This window comes from Arvicanthis niloticus, chromosome 10, assembly GCF_011762505.2.
Source record: "Arvicanthis niloticus isolate mArvNil1 chromosome 10, mArvNil1.pat.X, whole genome shotgun sequence".
In the NCBI taxonomy this organism is placed as follows: Eukaryota; Metazoa; Chordata; class Mammalia; order Rodentia; family Muridae; genus Arvicanthis; species Arvicanthis niloticus.
The window spans coordinates 25,404,067-25,420,633 of NC_047667.1; the positions used below are offsets into that span (position 1 = coordinate 25,404,067).

At 39.1% G+C, this 16,567-nt stretch overlaps 1 protein-coding gene across 4 annotated transcripts in view; it reads right to left on the bottom strand.

Annotated features, from left to right (window-relative positions):
- The window catches only part of Camsap2 (calmodulin regulated spectrin associated protein family member 2), a 73,010-nt gene that overhangs the window by 32,519 nt on the left and 23,924 nt on the right, over positions 1–16,567 (bottom strand). For all 4 annotated transcript variants that reach the window (XM_034512883.2, XM_034512884.2, XM_034512882.2 and 1 more), the window contains exon 3: positions 4,908–5,069. In XM_034512883.2, coding sequence (XP_034368774.1) covers positions 4,908–5,069 — 162 coding nt within the window. The remainder of the gene's footprint in view (positions 1–4,907; positions 5,070–16,567) is intronic.

The following is a 16,567-nucleotide window of genomic DNA, read 5'->3' on the forward strand; positions in this document are numbered from 1 at the left end:
TATAAAAATCACTTTGAATTTCATTAAAACAAGCAATAAAATCACATGGTTAAATATCAATTACAAGTAACACTCAAATAAAATATCATTTCTACAATTAGAAAATAGTACCCTACAAGGAACTTTATTTAAAACTCTAAAATCAGTTCTATAAATTACACAATACATATTGAGCACCTACTGCATATCAGAAACTGTTCTAGTTTTTGTATATAAAGTTTCTGATACACAGTGTAAGTTCTAGTAAGAGCGTATTATACTTTTAACATGTACTGTTACACAAAGCCCATCAGTGACAACAACTCTAAATTCTGTACAAAACGTAAGAAGCAAGGCTGAATATATGTAGGGTTCATGGTAGAGCATGAGGTATCATGTGTGAGGCCCTGTGCTCCATCTGTACCACCAAATACGTAATGTATGCATGTGGGTGTATATACATGTAAAAACCCTGTAAAGGTAAACAAAAACAAGCAGGAGGAGAGAAGGATTCAGTCTTAGGAAGAAATGAACACAATGGGCTGTATTTATGTTTATATGGTATTCGTGTTAACTGACAACTTGACACAGACTATAGTCATCTGGGAAGAATCTCAATGAGTGACTATCTACATTGGACTGGCCTGTGGATATGCCTATGGGAGACTGTCTTAACCAATGTGGGAAGATATAGCCCATTTGTGGGTGTTACACTGGTAGGAGGAGAAAGGTGGGATGGTGGGCAAGTGGTGTGTGTGTGGAAGGGTCTGAATGTGTAAGAGTGGAGACACTAAGTTCAGCACATAGAAGCATGCAGTATACATTCATTTCTCTGTGCTCCTGACTGTGTGTATGATGTGACTATCCCTGCCTTGATTTCCCCACAACGAGAAACTATCACTTAGAACTGTTAGCTGAAATAAGCCCTTGTTCTCTAAGTTACCTTTTGTCAGGGTCTTTTATCACAGCAATGGAAATGAAACAGGACATGTGGCCTCCTTACAATCGATACAGGAAAGAGTGACTAGAACTTAAGCAGAAAAGCAAGCCCACTGGCTTGAAGAGAAATCTGACACTATTAGAGTAGTACGTGTGTGTGAAGAGCATCCTGGGAAGGATAGGGTCACAATTAAGACCAAAGTCTACCTTGGTAGTTCTCAACCTTCCTAATGCTCTGACCCTTTAACAAAGTTCCTCAGGTTAGGATGAGCCCCCCCACCACCATAAAATTATTTTGTTGCTACTTCCTAACTGTAATTTTGCTAGTTATGAATTGTAATGTAAACATCTGGTATGCAAGATATCTGATACAAGACTCAAAGGGGTTGAAGCCCATTGCTTGAGAACCACCAGTCTACAGATAATTTAGCCTCAAATTTTTGGCTACACTTTGAACTATGTATGCTTTAAAAAAGAACCCATGGAGCCAAGGGAGCGAACACCTGCTGGAAGGCCAAAGAAGCTGCCACTACAGGACAGGCAGGTTGGTGTTCAAATTCCTTCAGAGGAGTGCTTGGTAAATACCTCAGGTTTCCATGGAAACTTTAAAATGATAGTGTGTGCTTCTAGAGTGGGCTGAGTTTAATTTGAGGGAAAAGAGTATGTACTGGATTTGTCAGCATGGGGATTTTAACTGACCAAAAGGAACAGTTTCAGGTTAGGAATGGAGATGAGACAGTGACAAGAGACAGTTAACCAACTAGGAAAGTAACGTCTAGAGGGAGTTCAGCAGGGCTTGGAGTGATGTATTTCAAGTTCTGAAAGAAAACTACTGCCAGTCCAGAGCACTGTGCCAGCTACTTGTCACAACTGAAGATAAAAATTTTCCATAATAAAAAGACTAATGGCAGGAATCAATCAATAATATGTCTCAACTGAATATTAATTTCTGAGTATTAAGTCTCAACTTCCCAGTCAAAAGACAAAGACTTACAGAGTGTCTCTAACAGCAGAAACCATGTATTTGTTACCTCCAAGAAAAACACCTCACAGGGAAGTGGTGGCATGTGCCTTTAATCTCGGCACTTAGGAGTCCAAGGCAGTGGATCTCTGTGTTCAAGAACAGCCTGATTTACAGAGGGAGTTCTAGGATAGTCAGGAAGACACAGAGAAATCCTGTCTCAAAAACCAAAACCAACCAAACTAAACAAAAGCAGTATCACTACTCATGATACAAAGCAGGCATTACTTTAGAGCATCGGTTCCCAACCTTCCTAATGATAAGACACTTTAATACATACAGTTCCTCATGTTGTGGTGACCCCCAGCCATAAATTATTTTGTTGCTACTTCGTAACTGTGATTTTGCTACTGCTATGAATTGTAATGTAAATATCTGTTAGCTATGTGCCCATCAAAGTGGTCTTGACCCACAGGTTGAGAATCACTGCCTTAGCAATAGGATGAAGAAAGGCATCCAAGCCAAGGACCTAGGGAAGAAGCAGGTGCTGCTGTTTCTGACAAAACAGAATTCAACCCAAAACTGGTGGGGGCAGGAGGTAAGAAGGTCACTTCAAACTGGTTAAAGGAACAATCCATCAAGAGGAAGTTACATAGGTGCATGCAATTTCATAAAACAAGTATTACTAGATGAATGCAAAGTCACAAATTAACCCAGCACAGCAGTGGTTGACTTCAGTACCTACTTTCACCAACAGCCAGGTTATCTTGGCAAAAAGAATCAACAACAACAAAAAAATCTGAATGATAGTCCACAAATCAAATAGATTTAAGAGTTATATTCAGAATATTCCATGAATACATGACAAAGTATATTTTTTTCTAGAAGCCCATGGGATTTTCTTTTAAAATGTATTATGCATCAGGACAAGTCAATAAATATCTGAAAACTGAAATAACTTCTTATATTCTACTTTATCCCAATGGAATAAGGCTACAAGCCCTACAGCCCCTAGAGCTCATGGGGAAATTAAGCCAAACAGAACCAACTGAGGAAGGAGACCTAAAAGAAATCAAGAGAAAAAAAAAATTCTCAAACCAAATGACAATGAATTAAACATACCAAAATCTACAGAAAGCAATGACAGCAGTTCAGGGGGGTGGGGGGGGCAGGGAATGATTTATATCTCCAAGTCAAGAAGTCAGAGAGATCGCAAATAAATGACTTTATGATATTCCTTAAATCTCTGGAGAAAGACAAGCCACATCCAGCTCAGTAGATGGGCAGATGTCAGTAAGACCCGGGCACAAGGAAAGAAAGGAAAACACCAAACAAAGAGAACAAAGGTCAATGAAGTGCAGAGTTGGTTCTTTGGAAAGATAAACAGACAAACTCAGCCAAACTAACCAAGAAGAAGAAAAGACACAAATTAATAAAACTAGAAATGAAAAGGGAGACATTGTAACAGATGCCAATAGAATTCAGAAAATCTTTAGGTTTTATCTAAAAAAATGTTCTCATTAAACTGAAATCTAAAATGAATGGATAAATTTCTAGGTGCATATGCCCTATCAAAATTAAATCAGGATGTGATAAACAATTAAAAAAGATCCTAACAGTGGTAAGGGTGAAACAGCAATTAAAAATATCTCAGATTAAAAAAAAAATAGCCCATGCCCAAATGGATTCACTGTTAATATTTATTGTACTACTGTACCAGTGGGCACACTTGCCTAGAAGGTCACCTGTCAACTGCCTTTTAAATACCTCCATTTATTCTCTCAGATCTGTGCTGCTTTCAGCCTTGGTCAGAGATGCCCCTTTCTGCAGTGGGCAGCACTGAAGCAGAGACTTAGAACTGGTCAGAGAGTTAATAAGCGACTGTTCGTGCTCACCCCTAAATGGGACGTCTATATAATCCCCTGCCCCAAAGGCTCAGGGAACATCATGGAAAATGGGGTAAAAACAAGAACTGGAGGGTGGGGACTCCTGTGAAATGCTGCCGTCTGGACGGGACATGGACACAGTACTCATGACCCCATAGGACCTCTGTCACTGCTTTCCAAGCACTGAAACTACAGGTAGGCTGACAGTTTTTTTGTAGGTTAAGGGGATCTCAACTTTGGACTTGATGCTTATGCAGCAAGTGCCGTACTTAGTGCAGCCCAGTTTAGCTGGTGACAAACTCATGCAAGCAAGGGAAGGACACCTCACAATGTCATTTTACATTTCACATTTGTTCAGTGCCTGGCCACAAATCTAGTTTAATTTTCTCTGCAATGACAACTGTAAATGAAAGTAGAGCTACCTAAATCTGGTGCACAAGCCTGTCATTGCAGTACCTGGGAGACAGGGGCAAGATGATCTCTGTAAACTTCAGGTCAGTTAGGTGCACAGAGTGAGACCTTATCTTAGAACTGAATGCATGGATATGGGTCAAGAAGAATTAAGTACTCAACAAACAACAAGAGCAATAAGTTAATAACCAGTTCAAAGCACAGACCATAAAAACCCCCAAGAAAATGAATTCATGATCAATATGATTTTGTATAATTTGGTTAAACAAACTTAAGACTCTCTCAATCCAAAATGTGTGAGAATTATACCATCCAGGAATATTCCCTGCTCATTATGTGGCTCCCTATTGGAAGTGCCCTGAGTTCCTTAACAATCTGGTACAAGACGGATTAGCTCTGAGTAGTCATTATTAAGAATAAGTAAAACTACAAATACTGTAAGATATACAGACCTGCTTTATCATTGCATTTATCATTATCATTTAAGACCAGGTCTCAGTGTGGCCCAATCTGGCCTTGAACTCAATGACTCTCCCACTTCAGCCTCACAGGTGTTGAGATGACAGATCTGAGCCACTGTGTTAGCTTTTATATTTTTTAAAAATGAAATATTTCAAGTAATTGTACATTTTAGCTTATACTTTAAGACAAAGAGCCATAGAAGAGCAATGTGCAACCGAAGATTTTTGTTTTCTGTTGTTAGAACCATATCCAATCGAGTACAAGCCTACCTTATTTATCCAGTACATGACAGCATCCTCAATATCATAGGGCAGATCTGTGGCTTGAAAAAAAGCTGAATACTGTTGAGCACATGCAATTACTTTTTCTATGCTGACCATCTCTACAGTGTAAGCCATCATTAGAGTATCAGTCATGGCCAAATGTGCACTCTGAAAATAGAAAAGCACAAACAATTTCAACATTACACTTAGAAATTGCTTCATTGTAAAATATTAGCATTTTCTTTAAAACAGTAGTAAAGCCAGACTACAGACAGGTGTTAAGACAGCACAAAGCATGCTCAGATGAGCCAGCAGGACCAGACTCACCGGCTCATTCCAACACTCACTGAAGACCTACGCTAAGATGCTCACTGTCTATGAAAACTCTTCTCCACTGCTCTCTTTTTAGCATTCTAGTCACTCGTGTATCATCTGCAGTGACGTTTACAAACTCCAGCATCACCTTTGACAGCCCTCATTTTCAAACCCATAGTATAATTTTAAAGTTTGAACTTTTAAAAGTACACCTGCAATTCAGACTACAAAGTTTCTGAATAAGCAACAACAAAAAACATGTAACTGATTTTCTTGCTTTCAAATTCTTTCTCATCTAACTCCCTACGGCACAGGACTTCCAGTAATTCCATAGGCCTTTTTTCCTTCTTTTTAAAAATATTACAAAAGCATATAAAAAAGGACTCTTCTACTTCCCAGTGGTGCCTTCAGTTTGGTTTGTATTCTTACAAAAAGTTAACATACACTAGCTGTTAATGTTCATATTGTCTGTCATCTTTGGCTTCACAAATAGTGCTGTAACACTGTCCTCTATGGGATAATTACTTCCTGTGGAGCTACTGGGTCCAAAAATAGCTACAGTTTAAGTTCTAATAGCTAAGTTATTCTAATAGGTAAGTATATCCCACTAAGAATGTTATCAGCATGCCAATTTCTACATTTTTAATATTTACTTTCTCCATCCACAATGAAAGGTTAAGAAAATCTCACACTTGTCTGACTCTACAATTATCCAATTACTGCTGAACATGCTTTTATATGGTTAGCAACCACCTGCATTTCTTCTTCAAAAACACTCATTATATCTTTTGCGTGTTTCTTTGGGACATTATCTTTCTCATTCATTTGTAAAGAGTTCATCATATACTGAGTACGTTGTTAGCTCCAAAAAAGAAATCACTTTAGTATTTTAGATCCAAAGGGAAATATAAACGTCCCACAATGAGTAATTTAGGTAAGATTTGGCTACTTTATGTGAAATGTATACAATAAAACTTATAAAAAAAATAAAACATACAATAATGTTCTCTATATTAATGTCATATATGTGAAATGGGAAATGAAAAGCAATGAATAAAAGTGCCTTATATAGCATGTAAAGACACATATTAAATCTACAGTTTATGTCAAGAGTTGGGATACTAAATACTAAGTATAATTACTTAAGTAGTTTTAAAACAGCCCAATTCCCTGATAGAAGAAACTAAGAACTCTTGTGTTTCAGTATTTTTCATACTTTCACTTTATGAGATGGGGTAAGTCATGAATAATGTAACACAAAGTATATATGTATATATATAATAGACCTAGAAAAGACCAACATTAAAAAAAAAAAAAAAAAAAAAAAAGGAAAGAAAGAAAACCTCATGGCCAAAGGCAGAGCTTTTATGGTCTCAAGTAAAAGCCATTTAGTTTGCTATCTAAACACTAACATCAGATTGATTGCAACAGTTAGCTGTTCCATACCAGGTGCTCTGCTCTGCTCAGCTCCTTACTGTTTACTGTTGTCAGGATTTGCAGTAATCTCATTTAATATAACAACCTCTGAGTTAAGCATTACTATATGTATTTTACAGGGGGGAAAAAACCTTTGTAATAGATTTGCAGTTACACAGCAGGCAGGAAAAGCAGGCAGAACACCACAGCCACACACCATTCTTGCAGACGTAATGCCAACCTATATTCCCAGTAGACTCCCAGTAGAAGCAACATTCCCTTCTGAGGCCACTAGGTGGCAGAGTGTAATATGGTATTTAGGAGCAAGAGCAAAAATACTGGTTATGAAAAACAAAAACAAACCCAGAAGAGTTCCACATGCATCTTACTAAAAGGGAAAAGGATGCTGGGCTCCAAGGACTTTGATTTTGGTGAAAGCTGAGGTTCATCCAAAGGCCAACAGTAGGCTCTATACCTGTATTACAAGGAGTGTATTTTCATTATCTTCAACTAGTAAGAGTCTAGGCAAAAACAACCCACACATTATGTGTGAGAAATGAAGAGTTTGGGGGCTGGAGAGACAGTCCAATAAGAGCTGTTGGTGTGCATGCACAGGGATCTGAATTTGAATCCACATCACCCACATAAGAGGCTAGACATGACCACACACCCAAAACCCCAGCATTGGGACAGTGGAGACTGGCAGGTCCTGTCTGGAACAGCTAGCTAGCTTCCTGTTCAGTAAAAGATCCTGTCTCTAGGGAATAAGGTAGACTGTGTCCTCTGGCTTCCAGACTTGCACTCATGAGTACAAACACTCACATACTCACTTGCACCATACACATACATAACATATACCTTTCCTTCTAAAGGCAGAAATGAAGACTTTCTAAGTGTTGTAAGAAGTGTATTAACCTCACAAAGAGAGGAACTCATGGCTACATAACTAAGAGAGAAATTCCTAACATCAACACTGGTCCCAGTCCCATACAGTGACTACATCTACTAAGCCCAAGCCCTCTAAAGGAGCAGAGGAGGAAACTAAGACTTGGATTATAGACAGGAAGCACTGAGTCATTTTACTGAAATGGCACATACAGACTTCTTTTTAAAGAGTTAATCCCAATTTGTAATTAATACTTCACATATCTTAAAGGTTTGCCATTTAACCTCAAATGGTAAATGAAAAATGTTTAATGTGGCTATTCTGGATAGACAAAGAAACTGTGTATCAGCAGTCAAATTAATACAGCATATAGTTTAAAAGAAAATAAGTTTAAAAAGCATCATTTCTAAATATGACCAATGTCATCAAAAAAAAAAAAAAAACCCATAAAATTTCTGGTCTTAAACCTTAGATTAATTAACTGAGCTCTGGCAAATCCCTCCTAATGCTATGGTGTTTCAATGCCCTAAGCTGCCAAATCAGGTAGTGGTGGCAGTGTAGCATTGTTTGTACACCAAAAAAGAAATGACTTGCTGAACAAGGGGTATGTACTATACATCTCAGCGCACAGATGAAGAGCAATGCAAGTTAAAGCTAGACTGAGTTACACAGGGCCCTGTCTCACAAAGCCCAGGGATGTAGTTCAGTGCACACTTGCTTAGTTTGACTGAGGCCCTGGATTTAATCTCCAGGACTGAAAAACAAGTAATGCAATGCATATCAAGATTAGTGCTTGTGGTGATCTGAATAAAAATGGCCCCCACTATAGGAATGACACTATCAGCAAGTGTGGCCTTGTTGGAGTAGGTGTGGCCTTGTTAGAAATGTGTCAATGGGGTGGGGCTTGGAAACTTCAGATGCTCAAGCCAGGCTCAGTGACATTCTCTTCCCGCTGCCTGCCAACCCAGATGTAGAACTCTCAGCTACTCTCCATCACCATGTCTGCCTATGCACCACCATGCTTTTCACCATAACAATAATGGACTAAATCTCTGAACTGTCACCCAGCCCCAAATTAAATGTTTTCCTTTATAAGTGTTCCTGTGGTCATGGTGTCTCTTTACTGTAATGAAACCCTAAGACATTATTAGCACATATTTTTAAAAATGCATTATGCCATGATCAGCTGATGTTTTTAAAATGAGGAATACAATGATTCAATATATGCAACCAATAAACAGCACACAAATAGACTCAGGAGCAGAAGTCATACAATTATTTCAATAGATGCAAAAAAAAAAAAAGTCTTTGACAAAATTCAACATCCCTTTATGACAACAGTGAAGCTAAGATAGAAGGGTCAGACTTCCACATAATAAAGGTTGTGGATGACAGATTAACAGCAACATCAGAATCAATGAGGAAAACCTGAAGGCATATTCCCTAAAATAAGGAATGTGCAAGGAACAACCACTCAGAACTCTTCTGCAGCAGTTATTGAAAGCTTAGCACTGTGTCAAGGAAAAAATAAGAGGGATGGGATTTGGAAAGGAAGAAATCCCACATCCCTGTATGAATGGTGCATGATCCTGTAGTTAAGACTTCAAAGAGTCCTCCTGAAGGTTCTCAGCTCTGAATAAACTCTGTCGGCAATGAAACAGCATATCAACACCAACATACAAGAATCTGCAGCTTTCCTCTCTCCAATAATGAAGCAGGGAACCAGAAGTGAGGGAAACAACCCCATTCACAATAACCTCACAAAACAACTCCCACAACAACCAGAGATATTACATACCTCTACAACAAAACCAAACCCTGAAACTATGAAGAGAGTGCGGAAGACACTAGAAGGCAGAAGATCATGTGCTCAGAAGCAGACAGAATTAACACTGTGACTAGCTTATTAGCAAAAGCAATTTTCATATGCAATGCAATCTTCTTTGAAACCTTCACGGCACTCTTCACAAGAAGAGAAAAATTCCAAAACTCACAGCAAAATACAAAAGACCCAGAATAATCAAAGCAATCGAAACAGAAAGGAATGCTCCAGGTATCACAGTACCTGACTTTAGATGGCACTAAAGAGCCTTGGTAATAACACAAAACCAGGCATCCGAGCCGGCAGAATAGCACAGAAAGCCCAGAAGCAGGCCCACATACGTGCAGCTGCCTGATTCCTGTAATGATGCCAAAAGGTGAGGGACGAGACAGACTTGTAAACAGTGCAGCTAGTAAAGGCGAGTGCACATGTATAAGACAGGAACTAGGTCAAGTGCAAAGACCAAGCCCCCAGGGCTGACCTGAAACTAGGGGAGACGCTTCAACATTTAAACCTGAATATGACTCAGAAAGCTCCCAAATAAAAGCAGGAATTCAAAGGCAAGAGGGCATCAAATTAAAAAGCTTCTGTACTTCTATACAGCAAAAGAAACAATAGCCAGACTGAAGACAGGAGAGCACACAGAGCGGCAGATCTCTGCTAGATACTCCTCTGACAGACAATTAATAACCAGGATATTACAAGCATCTCAAAAAAAGTTAAACATCAAAAGAGCAAATAATTCACTCAACAAATGAACCAGACACTTTTAAAATTAATAAGTATGAATAGCACACCCATATAAGAAAATGTGTCCAACATCTTTAGCCATTAAGGAAAATGAAAATCAAAGGTACAGCAATAGTCCATCTCAGCCCAGGCAGAATAACTAACATCAAAAATCTAGTATCAGCAAGGCCGTGGAGGGGTGTATGGGAGGGAAGGAACTCATACCATGTTGGTAGGAATGTGAACTAGTTCTAGCTACTATAAAAACTCAGTTTGGAGGTATCTCAGTTACTATTTTATTGCTGTAAAGAGACACCATGACCAAGGCAACTCATAGCAGAAAGCATTTTCTTGGGGGCTTGCTTATAATTTCAGAGGGAGAGTCCATGACCATCATGGAAGAGAGTGTGGCAGCAGGCAGGCAGGCATGGCACTGGAGCAGTAGCTGAGAGCTTACATCCATAGGCAGGAAGAAAGAGAGTAAGATTGGCTGGATCTGGTTGACTTTGGAAACATCAAAACCCACCCTCAGTGTCACACCTCCTCCAACAAGGTCACACCTTCAAAGATTTCCCAGAGAGTCCCACTAAATGTGGACCAAGCATTCAAACATAAACCTATGGGCATCATTGTCATTCAAACTCCCTGCTACAGAAGGCTCCTCAACAAATGAAAACTGAATCCCACACCACTTTGGAGCATACCAAAGGGTCAGAGTCACCTTTCTATGGAGGTGCTATCATACCTATGATTATTTGACCCTACTCACAACAGTCACATCACAGAACTGGCCTGGGGAGAACCAATGGATCAAGAAAAATACACACACACACACACACACACACACACACACACACACACACACACGTTTTATTCAGGCATAAAGAATAAAATTTTCATTTGCAAGAAAACTGAAAACATTAAAAAGGGGAACCATTAGAATGTAGACAGGGTAGAGTGGGGTGAGGGGATGACTTGGGGAAGCTGATCTAAGTACATTGTATGTACGTACGAATAAAGAATGTCATAATGAAAACCCACTGCTTTGTATAATTAAACTGTGCTAATTTTAAAAGGAAAGTGTTAGAGGTTTTAAAAGGCATCAGAATAAAAAATGAACTGTAAATTCTCAGGGGAAAAAGCCACACTCTGTTGAGGATTCTACACAAGGCTGACTGACAAATCTGTAATATAAGAAGTTAGAATGTTACAGATCTGGAGACAAATTATTTTGGACTGTCATTAGCTCCTTTTCTAACCGTTCTGTTTCCTTTCTCCTTGTTAGAGAAAACAACCTTGTAGTTATACATGAAACTAACTCACAAGCCAGCAGTGTGCTTACACAATATCTAAAACCTTTCCCCCATTTTGCTATTACCTGTCTGTGTACTATACATGGTAAATGCTGTGATTTATGACTTCTTTTTTGTCTTATAGCAATAAATCTCATGAAACTGTTTCCACATAGAACAAGTTATTTACGGCAACCTGAGTCTATGTTCTTAGGCCTTAGTCACTCAGACTTGGCTCAGGATAAACACTTGCGCCTTATCTAAGATAACACCATTGTTTCCTTTGATAGGATGGATGGTCAGATGGATGCCAGCAGACTGTGTAAGGAGAGAGGATCTCATGTCTAATTACAAGAGCAGTCAGTCACTCTCAAATAAACTTATCCTTTAAACATTAAGCTGTTTTTTCATTGTTTGTTATGCAGGTGATATTTGAATCATTTCTAAATAAGCTAAAACACTGAAACCTCAATGGAAAAGTATACTTAGGAGTATATTTGCCAAGTGTGCCTGGCTTTTTAAACTCTGCAAAAAAGACAAGCTTAGGGGCTACAAATAAAATACTATACTTTTATAGTATGTTGTGTGTTCATAACATACAGTCAGTGTTCAATTAAACCCAAGTGCCTTTCTATCAGGTAGGAAACCCAGGTTGTCTATATGGCTACATGGTTTTGCATAGAGAAGCTATCATTCTGAGAAACATTGTCTTTACCTTTGGCAATGAGCCTAGGAAAACAAGCATTTATGATTTGCTGAGGTAAGTTCTTATGGTTTGTGCTATCTTTTTACTAGGCTTAACTTTCAATCTTGTAAAACTTAAATTTTTTCTTGAATTTATTTGTTTTTCAAGTCTATTTTTGTTTTGTTTTGTGAGACAGGTCTTGTTAAGTATCCCAGGCTGGCCTGGTACTAAGGATGCCTCCTGAATGCCAGGATTACAGGCTCGGGCCACCATCAAAGTCTTTTCATTATCCCTCTGATTACATGGCTGACTGCCGTGACAATTTATCATTACTGTAATGAACACCCACGACAATCACCTTACAAGGAGAAAGGGTTTACTTTGGCTCATAGTTTTGAAGGCTTTGGTCCACCTACTGGCCTGTGGCACTGGCAGCAAGTCACGGCACGAGCAGTGACAGAACACCCTCACCCTCATGGCAGGAGAGTCAAGGAGGAGGTCACTGGAGTTTTACTGTCCCTAGAAAGGACATGCTCCCAATGACTTGAAAACCCCTCTGAACAGTGTCTCCTTGGGGAATCACTTTCAACACACGGACCTCTTGGCACCATTTAATGCCCAAACCATTCACAACTGTTCTTCCCCAGAAATCTATAAAGCTGCTTTGAAAAAAGTGCTTTAAAACTGCTAGAAAATTTTAGCTAACTTCCTTGGGGTTAGAGTTCTGAAATGTCTTCTTTAAAACACACAGTTTCATTGACTTTCAGAACCTCATACAATGTATTTTGACCCTATTTACCCCCACCTCCTCCCTGATGCAGCCTCGCCTCCCCCAATCCCTTTGTGTCCTCTAAAAAAATTCCTTTTTAATTTAATAACATAACTCTAATGTGTTACACATACACTTCTGGGTGTGAATTAGGCCTTTCTGACCTAGAACTAACTTAGGTGTTTACAGGTGACTGACCACCCATCTTGTCTATAGAGACGTATGAGGTAACATGCTCTCAAGGCATACTGCAGACCTTTCATTCATGTGGATGTGTGAAAGATTACATGACAATTCCTAAAGTTTGATGGCATGAGGCTGTCAATCACAAGTGGTTGTATACTATGAATAACTGACTATCCTTGTCAATTACTAGGCTTTTATCAGAATGCATTCAAACCACTCCTTCTGTTATCCACTGTTTTCCCTGCTGAATGTAGTTTTACAATCAAATTCAGGAGGAAGTATACAAAATCCTCATGAAGACTTGCTTCATAACCAATAGCTAGAGTGAGCAACTATCCACTCAGCCCGAGGAGCCTTCAGCCCACCACACAGCTTTAGCAACGGTCGTAATGGGACAGTGTGTTCACTCTGCAGAGACGGTCGCTCCCTCTCTATTTTAAACACTCTGAGTTTCATATAGGCACGGGTACTAGAAGACATGTTGATCCAGACTACACAGTGGTTAAACAGAGAATATGTGTCCCCATAATGCATACTGCATCTGAATAAATCTCAGTAAGGAAGTGAGCTAAACAGATACAACTGGGCTCACCTAGTTGCCTATACACACCCAGATTCATGACCCAAAGCCATTAGGAAAGTTGCTTTCTTGTGCTCTTACTAGTCTTTCTTTTTGTTAACACTGGTTCCTTTTAAAAGTTTGCATCCCCCACTCCCTGTCAAAATTCTGCAGAAGTAAAACTACTACAAACCATGCTGGACCAGCCCTAGGAGGTGACAGTGAATGTCTATGGAAAAGGAAAGCCACTGGACTTCTGAGCCCTCTTGCTTCCTGAACGTGATTAAAGGGAGTTTTGCTCCTGGAGTCTACTCACCAATCACTTGCCCTGAATGTGGGCCATGTACTAGAACATCTCAGCACCAAGGTTCAGTCAAAACTTAACTGTAGGATTATTGATCAGTGATGCTTTCAGAGACAATCTTCACCAAAAGAAGGAAAGGTGAAAGTTGTCAGAGTCATAATGGTGTTTCTGTCAAACCCTAATACACAAAAACAAGTGGGAGTAAGTGAAGGAGGAAGGAAGGAAGGTCTCTCACACATACACACAGACACACAGACACACACACACACACCTCAGTACAACTGCCACTGAAAACCCACAAAGGGACACTATAACCTCACTCCTTTCTCTCTCTTCCTCCATGTGTGTCTGTCTGTCTGTCTGTCTATCTCTCTCCCTCCGCCCCCTCACACACACTGAATGAATGAATGAATGAATGAATAAGTGGAATGGAATGATTCACGTGTGTGTGTGTGTGTGTGTGTGTGTGTGTGTGTGCACACGCGCATGTGTGCGTATGTATGGAAGGGGGGCTAATATATCAGGACCACACAAGGTAATGTCTAAGATTCCTAATATTTGAAAAACAGTTCACACATTAACAAGATAAATAAGGAAAGCCATGTGATTATCTCAACAAAAGGAAAAACACTTGAAAAAAATAACATCTACTTATGATTTGTATACACAAACATCTTAGAAAAGTACAAAAAGAAAGGACATATTCAAAAGTCCTACAGACAGCATTATTCTTTGTTGGTTTTTCTTTACTGTACAAGTGGGGGACTAGCTGTGTGCCTGTGTGAAAAGCTGATTCTAAGTATACATGGAAATGTAAAGAAAGTAGAATAACAATTTTGACAAAGAATAATAAAGGTGAACGGTTTGCATTACAGACTGCAAGACTCTGAACAAACTGATACAGGATAGTACCTGGGCTAGAGACCTGCCTTTCCAAAACATTAAATAAATAAATAAATAAATAAATAAATAAATAAATAAAGCACACAAGAATGACTATCAGAGCCTAGAAAATGAAGAGATCTACTGGGTACCGAGGCTCACATGGAAAAAAGGAAAGACTCCTCACGTTCTATAGCACAATGAAATAACTGATTGAATACTGAATATTTCTAGACAGCCAGTAGAGGGGGACTGTTAATTCTTAATCAAGTTAGGATCACAAGAACCCATGAAAATGACAGATGGGTGTGGAGGCATGTCTATAATTCCAGCCTTGGAAAGTGGGGACAGAAAAATCCCCAGAACAAGCAATCTACAAGACCAGTCATATCAGGGGTCTCTGGGTTTAACTGAGAGATCTGCCTTATTGGAGACAGAGGAAGAGTGATGATTCCTAACAACCACCTCAAGTCTCCACGTGCAAATGCATCCTTTGGTAGTCACCCACCCACACAGGTACCCACACATATACAGATATGAACACACACACACATTACACACACATACTAAAAAAAAAGTGTGAGGGGGCAGTCAGTAAAGGGATGTTAATTTTCCTACCATAAAGGAATGACGAATGTCTGGGGCAACAGGTATGTAATTATCCTGAATCTATAATTATATATTGCATTTAAATATCGAAATGGCATGCTTGTCCCACAAATAAGTTCAGGCACTATGTATCAATTCAGAAAAAATTTTCAAATGTCAATAAACATTTAATTTCTCATCACAAAATTTCAAATAAAATATATACCTCAAAGTAATCAAAAAGTTTCTCAAGGAACATTTTTGTAGGTTTATAGTCAGTTTGGTTGTATGTTTGCAATTTTGACAGAAGCTTATTACATAGATCTAAAATTTAAGAAATAAAATCTAAAAATACTCTTTAGACTTAGTTTTAATCATTTAATCAATTAATACTTTAAGGAATTAATGAAATTTCCAAGAAACCAATCAGATATGTTAACATATTAACAGGAAAAACTAACCATCAAGATCATGAGCCAGGGGCTCTATTAAAAGCTCATGAGAGTAGATTACATTGAACAAGTCACAGCTTGAGTGAAGAGAATGTGTTCTCAGAATATACTCAAGTGAGCTGACAGCTTACACACAGCAGCTCAGGGCTTGTCCAGCACTGCTCAGCTAACTGCTGCTACCTGGGCCCACAACGTAAAATGGAACCCATGCATGCTCTCTCCTTGCACAAGATAGCACGCCTACTGCATTTTAACCAGTTACATATGTTGTATTACTAAGTGTTTGTGTTTTATAGTTTTTCAAATTTGTAAGCTTTCCAAGAATACTTGCTTCTAAGCCAAAACTTGTGCCTCAAACCTCAAAATCAAGTTACAAAGGTACACTGAAATATATTTTATTAAAACAAGCACCAGCAAAAGCTTCAGTAAACCTGCAAAAAACTCTGAGAGGAAGCTTGCCCACTAATTTTTTCCTGGTAGCTGTGTGGCATTAGCTTTATCAGAAGGCAAGATGGAGCAATACTGTGACAGCACCATGGCTGTCCCCTAATAGCCTAGCAGGTAAGAAGCATGTCTCCCAAGAGCTTTGTGTGAAAAAGAGGACTGAAAGGTCACCATAGGCTGATTTCAGAACTGACAGAGACAAGGGTAGTTTACAGACAATAGGGAGCTGTGGTGGTTTGAATGAAAATGACCCCTACAGGCGCACAGTGAGTGGCATTATTTGAAAGGATTAAAAAATGTGGCCTTGTTGGAGTAGGTGTGGCCTTCTTAAAGGAAG